The sequence below is a fragment of the Vicia villosa genome, linkage group LG3 (assembly GCF_029867415.1).
Source record: "Vicia villosa cultivar HV-30 ecotype Madison, WI linkage group LG3, Vvil1.0, whole genome shotgun sequence".
Lineage (NCBI taxonomy): Eukaryota > Viridiplantae > Streptophyta > Magnoliopsida > Fabales > Fabaceae > Vicia > Vicia villosa.
The window spans coordinates 87475917-87490475 of NC_081182.1; the positions used below are offsets into that span (position 1 = coordinate 87475917).

The following is a 14559-nucleotide window of genomic DNA, read 5'->3' on the forward strand; positions in this document are numbered from 1 at the left end:
AAGTATACTATATCGTGAATTTAGTCACAAAATTTCTATTTTTTTGGGTGTAATTTTCCACTTTAATTGACTTTAGCTTTTTAATATACTATCTCCTATTGTGTTTGATAAAAAAATCTCATATTGGGATGTACAAATTTCAATAATATGATAAACAAATTGATTTTATTCTCAAGGCAGTCACATGATGAGAATCAGAGACCCACTACTAGAAAATAAATATATTTAAAATGGTGTAATAGAACAAATATTCAATTTAAGTAAGTTATTGTCAAAGATACAAAAGATAAATTAGATTTGAGGAATAATGCTTGTAAGGCCAAGTGGCAACAACTTTCTGATATAAATTTTTTTTTTTTTAAGATTGTTATAGGACTTTCTAAATGTACATGATAGATTAAGAGTTTATTTGAATGAAATTTAGTTTTTAATTTTAAAAATTATTTCATAAATTAATTTTTTAAATTTAATAAAATAAATATTCTAAAATAAAATTATTATAAAAAATGAAATACAAATAATATAAGTTTACTTTTTTTAATTTTAAAATATATATTGAAAACAAATCTATCAAACAATTACTTTTCATTTTTTCATCTCTAAAAGAGTTTTTAAAGATAAATTAACGAACATATTATTTTATCTTATTTTTTTACTATCTTTACCTTGTTTTATTAAGTAATTTACGTGATAACTTCCGGTTAAACTACCATTATTAATTTTCATATAACTTGTACTATTAACCTCCACATAACTTTTTATTATTAACTTTCATGTGCTATATATTTACGTAAAATATATCGTTTATGTTTTTAGTTTATATTTTTGCTGATGTGCATTAAAAAAATTGGACAGACGGACGCGTAAATACCCGTCTGAACGTTAATATTTATATAAAAAAAAAACTGCAGATCAAAAGACAAAATATTGAGTTTATTTTATTTCATTTATGCTTACTTTATTTATGATTATTTTTATTTAAAATGGTAGATTTATAAGAGCTAGACAGGTGGAATGAGAGACAATTTTTATAGTTTGGATTTGATAATCTAGCATCAAAGCATATCAAAGCATAATCTAACTACTAACAAATTCGTATAATATTTTTCAAATGAACCTGTGTTTCAAAGTCGGTGATTGACTTTTAACATTTAGAATGTTAGATGACTTTAATTTTTTTGATCAAAAGTCGAAACTTTTCTCCAATCTATTTTAGAGAGTTAGTGGAAAATGAAACAATAAAACATTGCATACAAACTTCAAGGCAGAACACAAAACTCAATCTTTGATTTCATTGGTATCACAGACATAAGTTTTGAGTAAAAATTCTTAAAATTATCATATTCAGTTTAATATAGGAAGCACTCAGGGCCTGTTTGTTTCAGTTTTAAAAAATGATTTTTTTCTTTGTATTTTTTAAAATAGAGTTTTTAAAATCGTTTTTTTGAAATATTATAAATGTTATAAAATAAGGAGAAAGAAGATAAAAGAGAAGAGAAAGATGAGGGCAATTCTGTATTATTTTATGAGTGTATTTCTACAAAGAGATTGGTCCTATTTATAGGACAATATCCAGACAATGTAATGAATACAAATGGTTATAAATAAGGAATAAAATCATTGAGAAACAAATATCAAATTATTCATAGCACTTCCCCATGGATGTTTATTTTGGATATGCCTCGTTAAAACCTTTACTAGAAAAAACTCATTAGGATTGGATTGGTTAGCACTTAATGATTTAATTAATATACTTAATGATTTAATTAATATGTTGTTGTGCGAATGACATATGATTATCGTTATGTGTATTTTGATTTGGTGAAATGTGTATAGCATTTGTTGGCACATTATGTGATATGATATACATGATGTGTGTGAATATGTATATGCTATTTGGATGTGTTTGTTGAGCACGAATACTTGATGCATTTTGTACAATTGGTGGATAATGCAATGTGTGGAATTATTGTGGTATGCGGTATGTTAAGATAGTATGGATAATCTTAATTGCACATGTTTTGTGATAATTGTACATGCATTCATGGGGAGATTGTACTCCGGTTGGCTTTGATCCTTGTGTGCAAACATAAGTGACTTTGTTCCTTTTGTGGATTCGGAAGCGGTGAACTACATATTCATATTTTGAGGACTTTGATTTTGTCCGGATCTGAAGCGTGACTCTGGTTTTTAATCGGAAGCGGTGAGCTTGATACTCACATGATACCACATGCACAAATCACATTAATTGCATTTGAGTCACATTGATTGTTATGTGATTGTTTGAATTGATTTGTTTGTTTGTGTGGTGATTGTATATTGTGCTATGCGTGATATTTATGAACTTGTTCAAATTATGAAGTGTGACGAATGATTATGCTATGGTATGCTATGTTCATTGATTAGGTAGTGAGTCAAATGCTCTGATCATGTAATAATGGGGTTTTGAACTCATGTTTTTAATGTTTGGATATTGATATCTTTATGGTGTTTAACTTGATATTTTGGATATAATGTGTTGATGGCTATGTTGCCAAATGTTGAATTCATATGACATGTATATATATGAGTTGATTATGTTATATGATTTGGTAGATGGATATAGTATGTGATATATTCATTGAAATTACTTGAGATTTATTATTCTGCGTGCAATATGCATAATGTATGAAAGTATGAAGTTTCAAATTGTGTTATAAGGTGATCAATACATGTTTGTATGTTTTAATTTGGGTTTTCATTACGGTGGAAACAACATGTGACGCCCTTTTGTTTAGGCATTTATTTTACTCCGTGTATATTTATTTGAATATTATTTGGGGTTAGAAAAGAGGTGTTACATGGTACTCCCTCCGTCCCAAAATATAAGAGAAAAAAAATGCATTTTTCTTGTCCCAAAATATAAGAGAAGAAATCATCTTTCATTTCTTTCGAGATAAAATTAAATGCAAATTGCATTTAATTTACATTCTCTCTCATCATTTTTATAACCAACAACCAATTAGAATTTTTTTTACATTTTCCAAAACACTTTATTTCAAGAAAACTATAAATTAAATGATTGTGTTTTTACTTTTCTTAATAAACGTGATTTTGTTTTTTCCTCTTATAATTTGGGACGGAGGGAGTACACTATAGTTTCACCATTTTTCATGGTTAGTGAAAAAAACAAGTTAATTAAATGCATAATTGATGGAAAATAGGTTATAGAAATTAAATGCATAATTGAATGGAAGATATGCATAATTATTTTTCCATAACCTATTTTTATGCATTCAATTACTAAATAATTAAAATAAATTAGTATAAAATAAGGTACACCTCTTTTTATGCATTCAATTATGCATTTAATTTTTATAACATATTTTTCCATTAATTATACATTTAATTAACTTGTTTTTTCTATAAAAAACAGTGACACTACAGCGTACCACATCAGTACTCGTGCGAACGCACGAGTATCTCACCAATATCTGTGTGTGCGCACGAATTACTAGGTCAAAATAAGTGTGAACGCACGAGTAACATACTAGTACCGAGTGAATGCACGGGTAACCATGCCAAAATCTGTGCGAACATATAGGTAACACACCAGTACCATGTGAACGCACGGGTAATCAGGCCAAAATCCTTGTGAACGCATGAATTATTATATTTCTTTACAATTAAAGAAAATAAAAGTAAATATATTTAAAATAATGTATGAATCCAAACACGAGAATAATGTGTTTTTTCTAATTACTTATGTATCTAATATTTTTTTCTACAATTATTTTTAATTTGATATACAATAATTTTTAAGATAATCTATGAATAATTGAAATATATATTATTGATGTATTTCTTTTCAAAATTGAAAATTTGATACAATTTAGTTTTTTATTTTTAAAATGTCTTTCATTTAGAAATTATGACTACTTTTGTAAAACTATTTTGTTTTTCTTATTTACACCATTATATTTTGAAGAAAAAAAACGTGCGTACCACACCAGAACCCATGCGGACGCACGTGTATCCCACTAGTTTTACATAAAACTTCAAATTAAATTAAATAAGTACATACTACATACTCAAAATGATGGTAACTCATCATCAAATACAAATAAATTCATATTACATATTTAAAATGATGATAGTTTGACATCAATTACAATTATCAGTATTTTGAAATTACATTCATTAAAAAATTAAAAATACAATCAAAATAAAATTATAATTCATTTCTAAATATGGAAAAGAAGAAAAGAGATAGAAAACTAACCAATAAAATATAAAATACAAAGACAACAACCAGAGTTACAATAATGGGGGGGGGGGGGTGATGTGCGTTGTTATAATTACAGTGTAGAGTGAAAAGCATAATGAGAGAGAAGAGAAATAGAGAGACAGAGAGAGTAACAAAATTTGTAATTGCTTAACTAATTCAACTACAACAGATTCCCTTATATAGAAGGGATAAGGGATAGAAGTGGAATTAGACAATAGTCTAATTCCCTTTGCTAGTCTATTACAAGATTACTCTTATATCTCTAATACTCTCCCCTCAAACTTAGGGTGGTTGATCAAGTTTAAGCTTGTCAACAACTCTAAGTTTGCTTATGAGAAACAAAAATCTACTAGTGGAGAGAGGCTTAGATAACACATCAGCCAATTGATCAATTGCTGGAAGATGAGAAACAATAAAACTTTTGCTGATCACTTTTTCCCTAACAAAAAATATGTCCAATTCCATATGATTTGTCCTTGAGTGGAGAACTGGATTATGAGCTAGAGAGACAGCACTTAGGTTGTCACAAAATATCTTGGGAGTTTGATGCCTAAGATGTAGTTCCTGCAGCAGGGATTGGAGCCAAAGAATTTCTGCTGTGGCAAGGGCTAGACTCATGTATTATATTTCAGCACTAGATCTGGCAACCGGTGTCTGTTTCTTTGCCTACCAAGTTACAAGATTTGGACCTAGAAATATAAAAGATCTAAATGTAGACCTTTTGTCATCAGGATCAGAGGCCTAGACTACATCACAAAGTCTTGTGACAGAGTGGCAGAGTGAGATAAGTAGGTGAGAGGAGCAGGCCGTGTGAGACTGTTCCTTGAAGGTACCTTAAGATCATTTTATAGTTTTCCAATGGTATTCAAGAGGGTTGGAAAGAAACAGACACACTTTATTAACTACAAAGGTGATTTCAGGCCTTGTGATTGTGACATATTGAAGGCCACCTACCACAGGTCTGAAGTGTGTGGAATCAATCACTTGAGCAAACCTAACTTTGGAGAGCTTGGTACTGGAGGCAATAGGAGAGGCTATACCTTTTGTAGTAGCCATATTGGTTTTGTGAAGTAAATCCTGAATATATTTACTTTGAGATAGCAAAAGAGAACGATTGGGTAGATGAGTAACCTCTATTCCCAAAATGTAGTCCAACTTGCCTAGATCTTTGAGGGAGAAAGCCATGTTGAGTTTGGTAAACAGTTGCTTGATGAACTTTGAGGAGGAACCATTGATGATTTTATCATCAACATACACCAGAACTAGAGTGTAGCAGGAGGGTGTAAGCAGCATAAACAAGGAGGGATCACACCTACTGGCAGTGAAACCTAGTTGTAGAAGAGCCCCTTTGAGTTTATCAAACCAGGCCCTAGGAGCCTGTTTAAGACCATAAAAAGCCTTATGTAACTTGCATACTAGACCTGGCTCACCTTTCCCAAATCCTGGTGGCTGCACCATATAGACCTCTTCATCGAACATTCCATTTAGGAATGCATTATTAACATCTATTTGCTGTATGGTCAATTGCTTTGAAATAGACAGTTCATGCTGTAATAAGTTTCACAACTAGTGAGAATGTTTCAGTATAATAAACACCTCAACTTGGTGGAAACCTTTTGCAACCAGGCTTGCTTTATACTTATTTATAGATCCATCAACATTTTCTTTTACTCTGAAAACCCATTTGCAACCACTGGGTTTTCTGTGGGCAGGGGCAGGAACCAATGACCAAGTGTGATTGTTAATTAAGGCATCATACTCATGTTCATAGCAGTTTTCCACTCAAGGATAGACAAGGACTATTTATGGGAGTTTGGTTCAAAATGAGTGAAAAGGAGAGTAGGTTGGGGCCTAAGTTGGACAATGCCATTTTTGGCTCTAGTAATCATAGGGTGAGTGTTGAGAGGATGAATAAGAGGACCAGAAGAGGAATTTTCAGTGCAAGATGAAGAAGACTCAGCAGAAAATTTAGGAGACACAACTGGAGAATTTTTATGAGAGACCTCATTCTAAGTAGAGTGGAGAGAACCGACTTCTCAAAATTGCCTAGATCAACACATTGATGAATTATAAACAGAGCTTTATAATCTTTCTTCTTCAAATCTTTGTGTGCAGTCTTTTCTTCATCCGTCATGTCTTCTGCATGCGGTGTTACTCCTTCCTTCACAAGATCCCATAGATTTTGATAATAGAAAACAACCTTCATCTGTTTGCATCAATTCTCATAATTCCGACCCTTCAAAATTGGGAGACTTGCTGAAAAATATCCATTCATATGATTCATGACCAATGTGTTTCGCTTCCCACGAATCGCTCAGCTAGTGCTCTAGATACCAGATGTTGGAATTACATCAAACCTATGGAGAATTTCAAATCAATCTTGATGAACAAGATTTAATCACACCGATCAAATTCTCTCTTATTTTCACTCTTCACTCAAGTGAATCAACCAACCTTGGTTGCAAAGATGATTCCGCTGCACAATTGTTAATGGAAGAAGAAAGAAAGATGAATTGGGAAGAAAGGGAATTAGGACCGAACAAAATAAGGGGAATAAGAAAAATTTCTGCAGAGTTTCTTTCTGTCCTTTAAACTGAAGTTTATTTACAACTGCAAGTATTCAAGAGTGTGTTTACAAAATAGAGATTACTCCCTATTTATAGATTTTGAGTTTGTTTTTTTCCTAAGCAAAGTCCAAAATACTTAATTATGTTAACTACAAAAATAGGCTTAAGTCAAAATTCTGTCGAGGCAAATTCTCCGACAATTCCACACACACAAATTTAACATAGATACAATAGACTAGTTCGACACGACTTTGTTTATATTGAACAACATACTTCGACATATAGAACTATTATAAATAATCTAATCTTATATAATGTCAATGTTTATATGTTCAAATAACACCGTTCTTAAAAAATTAATAAATGAAAACTTAAGAATTTAAAATTTATTTAACAATTTTATTCTTGACTGTATAAAGTTGCAATATTAATGATGATAAAAGTGCAGACTAAAATCCTTGAACTAAATTAATGATGGACTAATTCACTTAGACTTTTTTATTATTTATTATATTTTACTTGAAAGAGATTGTGAGTAATTTGTTAATGCGGTTTGGTGGTTTCGGTGTTTACCATTTGGTTTCAATTATCTCATATTTGCTTGATTTTGATGATGATAATTTATTTGTAGGTTTAACCTATGGTTGTGACCTTTTTTATTATTTTTTTAATTAAGAATAAATTTATTACTAGGGTGCATCTTAAAAAAAATAAAAATAGAAACCACATTCAAAATAGATTGGAGCCAAAATTACATTAGATATGTCCTCTATATCCACATTCCATGGTTCTCACTTCTCAGTTAGGACAAAATTATTAAACTGATATATTAAACTGATATATTAAACTGATATATCATAAGATGAATAGTTTTGTTAATATATTTTGCCTTTTGGAAAAAAATATTAAACTGATATATTAATTTATTAAAGTATATTAAAAATAAATAAATAAAACTAAAAACAAAGGCAATGATTGGAGGCACCGAATAGTGAATACTCCACTTATATATTAATTCTTTTTAAAAAAGCATAAGAAAACAAAATAGTATATGACCCATGAATAATCGTAAGGGATTTTTTAATAGAAAAATCCAGAAGAATCCCTCATGGTAATATTATTTTTCTTATGATAGTAAAATGGAATAAATTCACTTCTTTTTACCATTGGAAAGTCACGGACTAAGAATCATAATAATCAATTATATTTATTTGTTTATTTGTATAATATAGTACATAGAGTGTTCAATCCACATCAATTGTTTAATGAGGATATACAAAAATGTCATCTCAATAAATTTGATAAAGTGTCTTTATGAATACATAATATTTGAAATCAGATTCTCTCCAGTCTTAAATATGTTACATTAATATTGATATATCTTATATTTTTATTTTTATATGTGTTATAAATATTTATACTAGTGGATATCCATCCTCTTCTTATTCTTCATCTTCCTATTCCACTTTAATGTACTTAATTTTCTATATCCCTTGGGTCCTATAAATAAGACTCATGTTACAATGTAAAGTTCACCCTTGAGAAGAATATAATACAATATTGCTTGTTCTCTTCTCTTCCTATCTTTTGATCTCTATATAGTTTTAGTTGGTTTTATAATACGTTATCAACACGACGCTCTCAGGTATGATTTGGAGGAGATAATTGTTTTTATTTATTTATGATATTCAGTAAATATAATAATATTAGGACATTTAAAATTTTGTAATTTTATTGTTCAATGATTTTATTGTAATTTTATTTGTCATAGAATTGATGTATGTTTAAGAATATTATATATAAAAAAAAAATCTCAGGTAGCAACTCAACTTTAAGTAAGATGGGTTGATGTTGTTGAGGTTGTGGATAACACATGTGGCTTTACAATGATCCCAATTTTGATGGATAGTGCACAAATAAATTTAATTGTGTCAAAGGATTAAAAGGTGGATTTGGCTTAAAGCATGAAAGAATTATTTTTGTTTATTCGGTGGAATTGAATTAGAGAAAGAAGAAATAACTTTTTGCATCCCAGAATGATGGTTTTAATTTTAACGCATCCCAGAAGGATGGTTATAATTTTTAGATCATTGTTTGTAACAAAAGCAAGGCATCCCTGAAGGATAGCGAAATAACATTGTATAGTTCATGAAGAACTCATAATACTTTATTTATTTATTTTATTTTATTGTATATGTAAGATGTATTTTGTCACTAAATTGATTTTTTTTATAAAAAAAAAAACAGATAATTTTAAGACTAATGTGACAATCTAGTTTACTATTGTGTTATTTCTAAATATTAGAATTTACAAAAGTATTATTTTAAATATTAATATTTAATATTTCCTTTATGATAATTATCTCATTATAATATTTTTATTTCTTTTATTTTTTATCATAGAACTACTAAGTATGTCAAATCTTACAAAATTGGATTTTGGGGCTCTTGATATTTCGGGAAAGAACTATTTGACATGGGCCCTAGACGCCCAAATTCATTTAAGCGTAGAAGGTCACGGTGACACTATTAAAGAAGGAAATAAATCATCTGATCAACAAAAGGCAAAAGCCATGATATTCCTTCGTCGTCACCTTCACGAGGATCTTAAAAATGAGTATCTTACCGTAACTGACCCACATGTCTTGTGGAAAAATTTGAAAGATAGATATGATCATCAAAAAGCGGTTATCCTACCAAAAGCTCGATATGAATGGATGCATTTACGTTTGCAGGATTTTAAAAGTGTAAGTGATTATAATTCTGCAATGTTTAGAATAACTTCTAAGTTATTATTATGTGGAGAAAAAGTAACTGATGAAGATATGCTAGAAAAAACATTTTCCACTTTTCATGCATCCAATGTGCTCCTGCAGCAGCACTATCGAGAAAAGGGGTTTATTAAATATTCTGACCTAATATCTTGTCTTCTTGTGGCTGAGCAAAATAATGAACTATTGATGAAAAATCACGAGGCCCGCAAAATAATGAACTATTGATGAAAAATCACGAGGCCCGTCCCACTGGTACAACTCCATTCCCAGAAGTGAATGTGGCAAGGCACGACCACTATAGGAAAAATCGTGGTCGCGGTCGTGCATACGCACGTGGACATGGTCGTGGTCGTAATTATGCTCATGGTCTTGGTTTTGATCGTGGTCGCAATGGGAATCATAAAAACACATATTTCCACCCGAAGTGGAAAAATGTTGAAAAGAATGAAAAAGAGGGTCAGAGTAGCAAAACAAATGAAAATATTTGCTATCGTTGTGGAGGAAAAGGTCATTGGAGTCGCACTTGTCGTACTCCAAAACACCTTGTTGATCTTTATAAAAAATCACTGAAAAATAAAAAGGAAAAGATCGAGACTCACTTTGCTAATGAAGATGATGATCCAGATTATGGTAATATGGATGTTACCCATTTAGATATTGGTGACTTCTTTGCTGATCCAGATGGAAAAATTGATCACCTTATTGGAGATGGAAGCGTCAAGAAATAAAATTTGTGGAAATTTTCTTTTTATGTTTTATGGATGTTTTGAATTTTATTTTCTAATAATAATAAAGTGTGTTTTCTACTTGTTTGTTTACATAATTTACTATTTAAATAATTTATGTTTTTAATGTGCGCTTATAACTTATTGTTAAATTTTTTTTATTATTGTTCTTAGAATGAATATGGACGCTAGCTCCAGTAATGAAGATATGTGCCTTGCTGACAGTGCAACAACCCACACAATTCTCAAGCATAAAAGATATTTCTCTAATTTAGTGAATCGAAAAATTGATGTCAGTACTATTTCTGGCACCTCAAAAATAATTGAAGGCTCTGGAAGAGCCCATATGTTGTTACGTGGTGGAACAATATTGCACATTGATAATGCATTATATTCCCCCAAGTCCCATAGAAATTTATTAAGTTTCAAAGATATCCGCCTAAATGGATACCATATTGAAACAGGAGATGATGGAGGGATTGAACATCCGTGTATTACAAAACACAATTCAGACACAAAATGTGTAATGGAAAAACTATCGGCTTTATCCTCTGGCATGTACTACACTTATATTAGTACAACTGAAGCACATGCAACTGTAAACCAGAAGTTTACAAATAATGATAAATTTCTAATTTCGCATGACCGGTTGGGCCACCCCGGTTATATAATGATGCGAAAAAAAATTGAAAATTCATGCGGTCATCAATTAATGAGTAAGGAAATTATTCAATCGAATAAGTTCTCATGCAGCTCTTGCTCACAGGGGAAGTTGATAATTCGGCCATCACCAACAAAAATTGGAAATGAATCTATCAATTTTTTAGAGCGTATACAGGGTGATATTTGTGGGTCAATACACCCATCATGTGGACCATTTAGATATTTTATGGTTTTAATTGATGCATCAACTAGATGGTCACATGTTTGTTTGTTGTCAACTCGTAACCAGGCGTTTGCGAGATTGCTAGCTCAACTGATTCGAATAAGAGCTCATTTCCCCGATTATCCTATCAAGAAAATTCGTCTTGATAATGCTGCAGAATTTTCATCTCAAGCATTTAATGAGTATTGTATGTCTATTGGGATTGACATTGAACACCCAGTAGCACATGTTCATACACAAAATGGACTTGCAGAATCATTTATTAAACGAATAAAATTAATTGCAAGACCACTGATTATGAGATGCAAGCTCCCAGTTTCTGCTTGGGGACATGCAATTTTGCATGCTGCAACATTAATTCGCATCAGGCCAACGAGTTACCACACCTCTTCCCCTTTACAATTAGTTTTTGGTAAAGAACCTAATATTTCCCATCTAAGAATTTTTGGATGTGCAGTGTATGTTCCAATTTCTCTACCACATCGCAATAAGATGGGTCCTCAAAGGAGGATGGGAATATATGTTGGATATGAATCTCCGTCTATTATAAAGTACCTTGAACCAACAACAGGAGATTTATTCACTGCTCGTTTTGCTGATTGTCATTTTGATGAATCAAATTTTCCAGCATTAGGGGGAGAGAATAAGAATCTGGAAAAAGATATCAGTTGGAATGAATTATCATTATCTCATCTTGATCCTCGAACAAAACAATGTGAACTAGAAGTTCAAAAGATAATTCACCTGCAAAACTTAGCAAATCAATTGCCAAATGTGTTCACTGATCCAAAAGGTGTGACTAAATCATATATACCAGCTGCAAATGCTCCAATAAAAATTGATATCCCTGTTGGACAATCTAATGAGTCTCAACCACGCCTGAAGCGTGGTAGACCAATCGGTTCCAAAGATAAAAATCCTCGAACAAGAAAGGGAGCTAAGAATAAAGATGGCCCAAGTGAGGATATAGGAAATCTAAAAGAATCGTCAGACATAATAAACATTTCATCTCTAGAAGAGATTGATCAGGTACCTGAAACTCATGAAAATAAAGAGATCTCGATAAATTATGTCCAAAATGGAATACAATGGAACCGAAACGAAGTCGACATTGATGATGTTTTTGCATACAATATAGCGCTGAATGAGATAAATGGCAAAGAGGATGAGGAACCAACGTCTATCAAAATTTGTAGACAAAGTGAGGACTGGCCAAAATGGAAGGATGCAATTGAAGCAGAATTAAACTCACTCTACAAAAGACAAGTTTTTGGACCTGTAGTCCGAACACCCGAAGGTGTGAAGCCAGTTGGATACAGATGGGTTTTCGTACGAAAACGAAATGAAAAAGGTGAAATTGTGAGATACAAAGCTCGACTTGTCGCTCAAGGATTTTCCCAAAGACCTGGAATTGATTTTGATGAAACATATTCACCTGTAATGGATGCAAGCACTTTTCGATATCTAATAAGCCTAGTAGCACATGAAGGGATTAATTTGCACATGATGGATGTTGTAACAGCTTATCTGTATGGTTCACTTGATAGTGAAATTTACATGAAACTCCCTGAAGGGTTCAATGTACCAGATGCACACAACTCCGAATCTCGAGAACGCTACTCCATAAGATTGAAAAAGTCTCTTTATGGGCTGAAACAGTCTGGACGAATGTGGTATAATCGCCTCAGTGAATATTTGCTTAGAGAAGGATATACAAATAACTCCATTTGTCCTTGTATTTTTATAAAAAGATCAGGAAAGGAATTCGCAATAATAGCTGTCTATGTGGATGACATAAATATTATTGGAACTCCTGAAGAGCTCCCAAAAGCTATGAGTTGTTTAAAGAAAGAGTTTGAGATGAAGGACCTAGGAAAGACAAAATTATGTCTAGGTTTGCAAATTGAACATTTGGACAAAGGAATACTTGTACATCAAGAAGGCTGTATAGAAAAAGTGTTAAAACGCTTCTATATGGACAAAAGTCATCCGTTGTCTACTCCAATGGTTGTTAGATCATTAGATGTGGAGAAAGATCCTTTCAGACCTCGAGAAAAGGATGAAGAATTGCTTGGTCCTGAAGTACCATATCTCAGTGCAATTGGAGCACTAATGTACCTTGCTAATTATACACGTCCTGATATATCATTTGCTGTAAATCTATTAGCAAGATACAGTTCTTCACCTACACGAAGACATTGGAACGGAGTCAAACATATACTTTGTTACCTTAGAGGTACAATAGACATGAGTTTGTTTTATAAAAAAGTATCCCAATTCGAATTAACAGGTTATGCAGATGCAGGTTACTTGTCAGATCCTCATAATGGTAGATCACAAACTGGTTATTTGTTTACATGTGGAGGTACAGCTATTTCATGGAGATCGGTGAAACAAACCATAGCAGCAACATCATCTAATCATGCAGAACTTTTAGCATTACATGAGGCAAGTCGAGAATGCGTTTGGTTGAGATCCTTAATTCAGCACGTCCAGAATACTTGTGGTTTATCTTTTGAAAAATTAAATACAACGATCATATATGAAGATAATACCGCATGCATCGCTCAATTGAAATATGGTTACATTAAAGGAGATCGGACAAAACACATTTCCCCAAAGTTCTTCTTTACTCATGATCTCCAAAAGAATGGTGATATAAGCATCCAACAAATCTGTTCATGTGATAACCTTGCAGACCTTTTCACAAAGTCACTCCCAGGCAGAATTTTTAATCAACTAGTACACAAGATTGGTCTTCATCGAAGAAATGACTGTTCAACTGAGGGGGAGAAATGAAAGGATATTGTACTCTTTTTCCTTCACTAGATTTTTTTCCCACTGGGTTTTTTCTAGTAAGGTTTTAACGAGGCATATCCTCAATGGACATCCAAGGGGGAGTGTTATAAACATTTATACTAGTGGATGTCCATCCCTCTTCTTATTCTTCATCTTCCTATTCCACTTTAATGTACTTAATTTTCTACATCCCTTGGGTCCTATAAATAAGACTCATGTTACAATGTAAAGTTCACCCTTGAGAAGAATATAATACAATATTGCTTGTTCTCTTCTCTTCCTATCTTTTGATCTCTATATAGTTTTAGTTGGTTTTATAATAATATGAGTATTTATTTAAATTTTAAGGGATTGTTTTAGTAATAAAAAAAAGAGAGAGATTTTCAATTGAAAGTTGTATATTTGAATTTAGTAATAAAGGTTGGAAATCCACCGATATTTATAATGAATTTCTATTAATTTTGATGAACAAGATAGTTACTACCACACAATGATAATGAAAAATATGGAAGAAAAAATGACAACAATTTTCTACAAAGTT

The 14559-nt window shown here is 31.7% G+C and overlaps 2 protein-coding genes across 2 annotated transcripts; both read left to right on the forward strand.

Moving 5' to 3' along the window:
• Positions 1 to 9248: 9248 nt before the first annotated feature.
• Positions 9249 to 9833, forward strand: LOC131658476 (uncharacterized). Its single transcript, XM_058927765.1, has one exon. It carries the CDS (start codon positions 9249 to 9251, stop codon positions 9831 to 9833), a length of 585 nt encoding a protein of 194 aa, XP_058783748.1.
• LOC131658477 (uncharacterized) lies at positions 9833 to 10336 on the forward strand. Its single transcript, XM_058927766.1, has one exon. The coding sequence runs from the start codon at positions 9833 to 9835 to the stop codon at positions 10334 to 10336; it is 504 nt and encodes a 167-aa protein (XP_058783749.1).
• Positions 10337 to 14559: the final 4223 nt, after the last annotated feature.

Excerpts from the sequence above, each read along its gene's own strand:
- LOC131658476 (XM_058927765.1), top strand. The coding sequence starts at position 9,249 with ATGTCAAATCTTACAAAATTGGATTTTGGGGCTCTTGATATTTCGGGA.
- LOC131658477 (XM_058927766.1), top strand. The coding sequence starts at position 9,833 with ATGAAAAATCACGAGGCCCGTCCCACTGGTACAACTCCATTCCCAGAA.